This window comes from Misgurnus anguillicaudatus, chromosome 17 (genome assembly GCF_027580225.2).
Source record: "Misgurnus anguillicaudatus chromosome 17, ASM2758022v2, whole genome shotgun sequence".
NCBI lineage: Eukaryota > Metazoa > Chordata > Actinopteri > Cypriniformes > Cobitidae > Misgurnus > Misgurnus anguillicaudatus.
Genome location: NC_073353.2, coordinates 9,502,866 through 9,511,663, shown reverse-complemented (window position 1 = coordinate 9,511,663; position 8,798 = coordinate 9,502,866). Strand labels below are relative to the sequence as shown.

The 8,798-nt window shown below is 36.3% G+C and overlaps 1 protein-coding gene across 1 annotated transcript; it reads right to left on the bottom strand.

Annotated features, from left to right (window-relative positions):
- Positions 1–401: 401 nt before the first annotated feature.
- Positions 402–8,525, bottom strand: lacc1 (laccase (multicopper oxidoreductase) domain containing 1). The gene is made up of 5 exons (XM_073854956.1): positions 7,605–8,525; positions 7,240–7,420; positions 6,954–7,119; positions 2,452–2,677; positions 402–2,147 (listed from the first exon to the last, which is right to left on the bottom strand). Exons 1-5 carry the CDS (start codon positions 8,114–8,116, stop codon positions 1,949–1,951), a joined length of 1,284 nt encoding a protein of 427 aa, XP_073711057.1. The 5' UTR covers positions 8,117–8,525; the 3' UTR covers positions 402–1,948.
- Between the last annotated feature and the right edge of the window lie 273 nt (positions 8,526–8,798).

Here is an 8,798-nt window from a genome sequence, read left to right as displayed (position 1 = left end):
ATCTTTAGCTTAATGTGTAAAATTAGTTTAATTTTCTATTTTTACTGATATGGTTCTTTGGCAATCATACCATGTTGAAATGTACTAACTAACAGATAAGTTAAAGATAATCATCTAATGATTAAACACATAACTCAAAAAAATAAAATAAAAAAAACACCAGGGCCATCAGGCTTCTAATGCAAAGTGGAAATTGGTTTGCATGTTGTGATAATGGCCGGCTCACTGTGCATTATCCTGTTCTATAGCCAATTATCAAATAAATAAGTACAGTAATATAAAATATTCATAGATTTTATTATCTGAGAAAAGAAAGATACAACATAAGAGATACAAACCAGCAAAGCAATGTAAGAAATCACATGACTGAAATCAAGTAAATTATACAGTCTATCAAATTACACAAATACATCACAGAATGAGTCAAGTATTGGTCTATGTATTACATTTTAAGGTGAATTGGCCTGAAGTGGGACACCAAAGGTTTGATGTTTCAAGGTCCCCCAAAATGCATGAATGCCAGTGAAACTCTGGTGTCACAAAAATAAAAAGTAATATGACCTCTCAAATGTCCAGTCATATATGAGGGTGGAGCAATCATCAAATAGGAAGCACATTTCACAAAATAAAAAAAAAAAATCCCACATTAGGGCTATTCACCATATGCATTTGGTGGTCACTTTTATCCAAAGTGCCTTGCGGTGCATTTTAAATGTTCCCTAATCGAACCCACAACCTTTGCACTGCTAACCCAATGCTATGCCATCGAAGCTACAGGAACATTGAAAATTAAAATCACAGCAGCAATTGATACTTAGCAAAGGCCAGAGAGATAAACCTATGCTACCACAATGAGAAATGTGAGTAAACCTAAGAAATGTATAGGGTACGTTGGAGGCAATTGTAACATTCAGACTTTTTCAGATAAACACAGTGATCTAGTCGAATATCATATGTTTATGGTACTTGTTGCTGTAGCACAAATTTATATTTCCATCTGAAGTGATGTGCAATTTACAGTATAACGGTAAAATGTTACTATTGCAGAATTTGTCATCCGATATGACAACCTATATGCAAGATGCCCAATATGCACAGTAGCCTACTGCATGTGTTTACTAGTAGCCTAAGTACTTATCTTCTAGACTTTTAACCCAAAAATAATAATATATCACAAACTCATACTTGCACACGTGCATGTTTCTGCTTATTGTGTTTTATCAATAGAGCTTGACAGAGGTTGTCTTTCTTCAGTATAGGTCATAACATGACATTACACTTTCACATTATTATCCTCTTTAAATGACTTGACAGGCAATGTCGCAGCCTTTTCAACAGCAAGCGATAAGAAATGTTTTTGTGACATTGCATGAGTGTTAATGGAGTCTGTTTATGATGCTGTTGAAGGGCTCCTGAAAACAAGCCAACAAACACAATCGGTATCTCTCACTAAACAAACAAGCACGAGCATTATGTAATACACGCGACGCGCCCCCTGGTGTCTGCTTCTGCTGTCTCACCCAAATTAAATATGAGGCAAATACGATCGTGAATAATTTTACATGGAATTCACAAATAAAATTGGGTTTATGTTATTATGACACACATACACACAAATATAGTGTAATTTACAGTTTAATGACAACATAAAAAACAAGCTTTTATAGTTTAATAACATTTGATGTTTTTCTATAGATCTACTAGCTCCCTCTAGCGCACATACATGGTAATAATCGACTTACAGTACTTTACACCCTTTTAACATCTGGGCTCATATACAAATATATTATAATTAATAAAAGCACAAATCGTTTTCATACTGACAGATATCAATTAATTTTTTTATTGAGATTTCGCGGCTTTCAAAACGGATCTCACATTTTTGCCTCTTGACTTTTCAAGCTTTCCAGTTGTTTGTGATTATTTATTGCACATTTCAACCAATGCATTACTGATTTGATTCTTGTGTATCATGAGACTCTTTGATCCATGCATATACAATCTGTGTCCCAAAGTTGACTCCATCCCTTACGTGGGAGAAGAAAAATTCAGGACGGCAGGAAGTGCAAAGTGTGGAATCGGTTTCATTTTGGATTTTGATGCTGTCAATGTTTTCGCGTTTTATCCCACCTCTCTCCAGCAGAATTCTAGGAAAGAAAACACGATTGGCATTTTAATAAATTCCAGCTTTTCTGTTACCAATGAAAATATGTCTGTAATATACATATGGACTAATTTCTGGTCAATGAAATGCATTAGGCCTTCTCCTTACGTAATGTATTACCCCTCATAGCGTTTTTCATTATTGTGAGTACTGTGTGTTACTCACAAAGGTCATGCTATTTCCTCAGAGGACAGTGGTATTTTATGAGGGATCAATAAAATAAGTCTCAAGTGTATTGTTAAAGTCAAAGCAGAATTATATTGGTCGCTCTTTTCTTTTGGGTTTACCTGGTTGCAAGTCTGATGTCAACATAAGGTCTAGGTGACTCCATGTGTCTAACACAATCTGGATGTATGGCATGAAACTCTCTGGCTGAATCTTGGTCCAGAGTAAAGCAGCACGGTCCCACAGAAGGCCCGATCACACATACAATGTTTGCAGGTCTACTGCCAAACTCTGACACCATTGCATTCACTGTTGCCATAGCAATTCCCATGAGGGTACCCTTCCAGCCTGAGACAGACAAGAAATACTTGATAAACAACTATACTTTATGCACGAGCTGTACATCATCATCATTTCCATGTATTGTGTAGAAATTAACACATATAAACATAAAAGTGCTGGCATGTCCCTAATATTTTTCTCTGGAGTTGTGTTATTACAATTTTTATTGTCTAAGGATTTTTACATAATCTAAAGATTATGTCAACACAGTCATTACATCATCTTTTAAAAAGAAAGTCAGTTCATATTGTGACCGTATTTACAATGTTACATACATTAAATGTTGTCAATGGGATCCCAGGTGAAAAATAATTCTATTAAAAATATTTTCTACATTTAAAGTATATTTTCTACATTTTGTACTATTTTCTTCAAATCCAAGTATAGTTTAGTGTATTCAATTATGTATTAACTTCAACTTAACATCTATTTGACTACACTTCAACTTTTTTTAAACTTCAAGTGCATTAAAATACACTACTGAAAATCAAGATTCATGAGCAATTAAGCACACTTAACGTACATTTTAATGGAAAACAATTAAAAAGAAATTGTAGTGCAAATTATAGTTGTGTTTAAGTACATTTTGTGCATACACTAAAAGTATATATTAAATACTCTTTAAATAAAGCACAAGTAGAAGCATACTTGTTTTATACTTCATGTACTTCAATCACATTTTTAATACACTAAAGTATACTTTTTTTTACCTGGGATATGGTACCTTTTAAAAAGGTCCTTTATGTACCATTTTGGTACAGATGTTCCTTTGAGGTAACAATATTTAGTGTCTAAGGTACCAATGTGCATCTTTGAGGTACCAGTATGCACCTTGTACGTACAAAAGTGTACTTTTTAAAAAGTTACCGTCCACATGACAACTTGTACTTTTTACTGAGAGTGTACAAGTCATATGTACTAAAAGACAGTTATCTGATAAAATCACTTTTTAAGGTCACAATAAACAACATATTTCTTCACAACAATTAAACCTGACATCAACTGTGCTTCAAAAGTTGGCAAAATATTTCACGAGCCCCTACAACACAGCTTCAACACGCACCGGCCCGGCGGCGGGCCCTAGGGGGCGTTTTTACGTGATTTGTACTTTGTTTAACATCAAATATTCAATCCACAATCATAAACTTTGCATTATTTGAAAGTTTAAACACTCCAAATTCATGTTCTGATCTTATTTTTGCAATCAATACACTGGTGTGGAAAGGGTTAAATGAAATGCAGACGGAATGCATATGAAAATGGTTGTGGGTACTCACATATCTTGCCATATGGTTCTGATAATTTCTGACAATTCCCAAAAACTTCAACGTACATTGCAATGTAAGGGTCCACTCTTCAAAAAGCATCCCACGTTTTAATCCAAAACAATGAAAAATAGTGAGAAATCCAGCAATATCCTCCTTTGTTTACATCCGCGCGTCCGCTAAGTATGATTGATCATGTTTATTTTCTATCAAATATCGACTTTTATCAGTGAAAATCCATCTCTTCCTGCTTCGTTAGACTGTTCCGATAAATATCCCGCCCTATTTTTCTGTTTTGTCCCATCAGAAAAGGTTTGACAACTCAAAATGCCATGGGATACCCGATTTGCCGAGCCAGATGTCCTTCAGCTCACCATAGGCTTTTGACTGGATTACGCCAAAACGAAGCCAGCCAATGCATAGCGAGCACAGTTTGAAGGCCAGGGGTACTAATTAATCATGAAACGATTACAAGGATTCAACTTACGTCAGTAAAGTGTACTTCTGCGCAAATCTACAGAAGCGCATGGAGCGAAATGCCCATGCCCCTTCGTGCGCGTTTGTTTGTTTGGGTAGCATAGCAGCCGGCTAGGCTCTCCGGAGCCTCTCCAAATGTTAGATATAACATCTCCATTGTGGATCATCGACTGCAGATTACTTTTTTGTGTTGAGAGTGTTTTGGAGAAGTTGATAAAGAGCACGATTGCGGAGCAAAAATGCAAGACTGGATATAAACGAAACCGCGTCGTCGAGGAGAGATGGACCGGACTATGAGCTCAGCTGCGGTCGCTGGGAAAAAGTAAGTTTGGATTCTTTTGTTCATTATTTATTTTACGTTAAATTTCTTGTTTCTTGTTAGCTGTTTTGATTATAAAGTAACATTGGAGATGACTAAGATGCGAGTTTTACATGGTTTCATTTTTCTATGACATGTTATATAAATGCATCATATTTATAGCTATATGAATCCAATGCACATAATATACAAACTAAATACTAGAAAATTAGATATGTGGTGGAAAATATGAGTATTACCAGCTGAGAAATATAGGTTTTTTGGCAAACATAAGACTTTTGTAATTATAAATAAATATATTCATGTAATGTGTGTGTGTGTTTGTGTATATGTATTATGTTCATGTATATTACATCATAGTTTCTCATACAAATAGTTGTATGTCTCTAACTTTTGACTCAAACTAAAATCCTCTCTTGCTTTGTGTGTGTGTTGTAACAGGTCTTCAGCTGACACAGGAGGACTGGAATCTGGAGTGCATTCATGAGCGACCACATTCAAAACAACAAGTATTTTGTTATAATGTGCAAATGTTTTTTTCTGAAATAGTTTTTTCTATGTGCTTTGGTGGGCAGAGAAGTTCTGAATTGATATACATCATGTAATATGTAGTCCTGACTCATTTTCTTTTTATAATCATGTCATATTGTTATCATGTCTATATTTGGAGTTTCCAAGTGCACTTTTTCTGAAAGGACGCCTGGACTTTTTTGAAATAAAAGCTCACAGAAACAACATTTTTTGGAGTATCATTCTCAAATTTGAATCACAGCATGGTCAGACATTCAGTTCACCTATATGGTGTCCCCAGGTGTCTTACATGACCATTTCATACCTTTTTTGCTAAGTGAATGTTATTTAAAGAAAAACGGAAGTCATTTAATGTACATTTTACCTTGTTTTACTCTGTTTCTTTACTACTCTGAGTTGTAATGACTATTAGGCAACAATATGTCAAGTGTCTAGTTTCAAACAAGACCAGAATTGTGAATATAGACCATAGGGTTTAAGAGCTGCAGATGTTTTAGTTTGGAGTTGTCGTTTTTCAGAAAATGCTCAAAAATAGAAGTGCTGGCTAACAGGTTTAATCTTTAACAAATTATGACATTTGTCTCTTTTTACTGGAAAGCACTTCCCTTTTTAAAGCAGGCATGTTGAGCATTGCACGTTTTTTTCATTGACAATGTAGCACTACTTGTTATATCTCTAGTCTTTGAATATATCAATGCCAAGAAAGACTAATTTGTACTGTAGTGATTTCAGAAAAATATTTCTTTCTACAGAGAGCTGATGATATTATGTTAAATTGATATTTTACATTTACATGACAATTTTAAATTTTTTCATGACCATTAAGCAGAACACCGCAACTTGCACAAGCAAAAAAAAAAGTTCAAAAAAATGTTTTTATGCAGAATATAATGTATGGATGTATACTGTATGTGGGCTATTATACAACTGCAGGTACATTTGGTGTCCAAAGTCATTATATTTTTCTGCTTCTTCAAATGGTTATTTTTAATTATTTTAATAATTGAGAACTTATTACCTTATGGATCACGAGATGTTACAGGCCACAACAATGTAATATCTTCTGTAAAAGTGTCTTGTATAGCTGAAAATCATTGTTTCCTGTTGTCCAAATAATTCAATGACAATTTTGTTACTCTTCAACTCTGTTACCATGTAAAGTAACAGTGTTGACAATCACCCACATACTGTACACAATTTCAAACAAATGTAAAACATGAAATCCTGACCTGGAAATTTCTTTGTGAACTTCCCATTTAACAGACATGATGACCAGTGGCGGCCGGTGACTTCTTTTTTTGAGGGCGCTCGATGTGAAGTTCGTCACAACATGTATGTATCCCGTCATGTGTGTGGTTCCCTATTTCAAAATATGTGTTCTGCGCGTTGAGAGATCGTGTGTGCACGTGTCTTGTCAAAATAATTGCCTGCTGCAGAGGCATCCAAAGGGTTTATGATAAAAGAGACGCTCGCGTTTGACAGATACTCGCATAATCTCATGCGTAATCAGAGTTTAGCGTTAAAGGAGTGTCTTGTGTGTATTTTGTGAATGTGAGTGTCTCTTTTATCATAAACGGTTTTGACGCGTGTGCAGCAGGCACTTATTTTGACAAAACACCTGATGGACATGGTTCACATGACACTCCGAACACATATTTTGATTTGTGAATTGAGACTGATGACGACTCACCTGCGTGTGCTACTCCAATGGCCTTTGCTACAGGGTCAGTGAACAGCAGTGGGATGCAGTCAGCACCTGGTGCTGCTATGACAACGCCTGCCCGGTTGGTCACCATTCCATCGTAACTGTCGGGTGCTGGTTTGCCCATCACCCACACATCACTTGCATGATTGCACTAAAATAAATGACAAAGATGCATACAATATATATACAGTAAAAATGTTTTACTGCAGATTTGTATGTGTGGTCTTATATAGAGTTATGTGTGTGTTTTATAACCAAGTGCTCACAATACCTTTATGAGGTTAAACTGATGAGGTTGAAATCCAGCCTGTTGGCCAAGGCGGCGGCGATTTTCAGACACAACAGCTTTGGAGTCTTTGCGCAGAGGATTGCAGAAAAGGTTTAGTGAGCTTAGCGTTCTGATGTAGGAAATGCCACCGGTACGAGTTGTGAAGCCATGAGCGAAACAATCTTTGAAGGAGAAGAATAGACAGATAGACTTTCAGGATGGCAAATAACCTGGCTGGACTAGATATATTGTGTACTTTATCATTCTGACATCATTTGGAGTACCAATTTGGACACGTCCACACATATTCAATATTAATATTTTCCACATGCTAATAGTAAACTAATCAAACTAAATAACACCAATCTGAAATGAAAGATGATCTAAGAATTGTAATATCTCCTTTGACCGCTGGTAGGTGCTGTAAAAACGCGTTAACCTCACGTTCAACATCAGCAGTTTTGACTGTGGGTTCATTCTGTGGACAGGACAGCTCGTCAAACATGATGACGTATTGAAAATTATACGCCGAGGTGAAGAGGAGCTCCTGGTAGACCTGAAATATTTCTCTTCCGTGGGTTGAAGTCACGATCTTAACATCAGCAAGATCATCTCTGTCTATAGTCTGTTTAAACGAGTACAGCGATGCACAAAGAGAGCTTTTGCACAGAAGCTGTGGAGCTTCTTTTAAACCCACAAACATCTCCTCCAGCATGGAGTTTCTGTCCGTCTCCATTGCGTTCTCCACATGTTGGACTATGATGAAGATATTCTGCTGAGTCTCAATATTTGCACAGAACTTGCTAATGCGCTTCTTCAGACAAATACTGTATTCGGAACAATTTACATGCGTAAGATCCACAAGTGTAACGGTGCCCATTCTCTCTGCGCTCGCGTCAATACGCGCACCCGCGTTTAGTGTAGGTCGCCTTGTTTAGGACAGAGGATCTGTGAGAATGAATTCATACCACACCAGAATATAAGGTCGCAAGACGAGGAACCTTTTTTGTATTTACAACGCAAATAAAATTTCCTCTATAGCATTACTTCCTGAAAAGAGCGTGGGACCGCCCTCAGTGGAAACTCCTCACCAGACAAGCTGCGTGTCGCGTGCACACTTCCTTCAAGGTGTTGAAGACAGATTAATTTCTCATGCAGCATACAGTAGTACATCATGTGAGATTGCACGTCCTTTACAGAATTTCCCGTTTGTGGCTACACGGATCACTTAATTATTGGCTAAATATCAGATAAGAAATAGACACATTTCCCCATGAACTTTCTCATACAATGGCCTGTGGACTGAATTGAAAGGACAGTGAAGTAAAGTACACTGTAAAAATTTGCTGTAGTTTTTGCAGCTGTTTGCCAGAACTTACTGTAGATTTATATTTATGTTATTTACTGGCAACAGTTTGTTCGAAGTTAAATGAACATTAAACATTAACAAGTCTTTGTCTTTATATAATAAAGCTATAAAATAACAACACCATGAAAAGCATGAAACATAAATGGCTTACAGTGCAACTGCTTAATAAACCTCATCACAGTTCATGTTTTTG

Excerpts from the sequence above, each read along its gene's own strand:
- lacc1 (XM_073854956.1), bottom strand. The coding sequence starts at position 8,116 with ATGGGCACCGTTACACTTGTGGATCTTACGCATGTAAATTGTTCCGAA. Across the intron at positions 7,421-7,604 it reads CTTAGATCATCTTTCATTTC|AGATTGTTTCGCTCATGGCT; the intron begins AGATTGGTGTTA and ends CTTCTCCTTCAA. Across the intron at positions 2,148-2,451 it reads GACATCAGACTTGCAACCAG|AATTCTGCTGGAGAGAGGTG; the intron begins GTAAACCCAAAA and ends TTTCTTTCCTAG.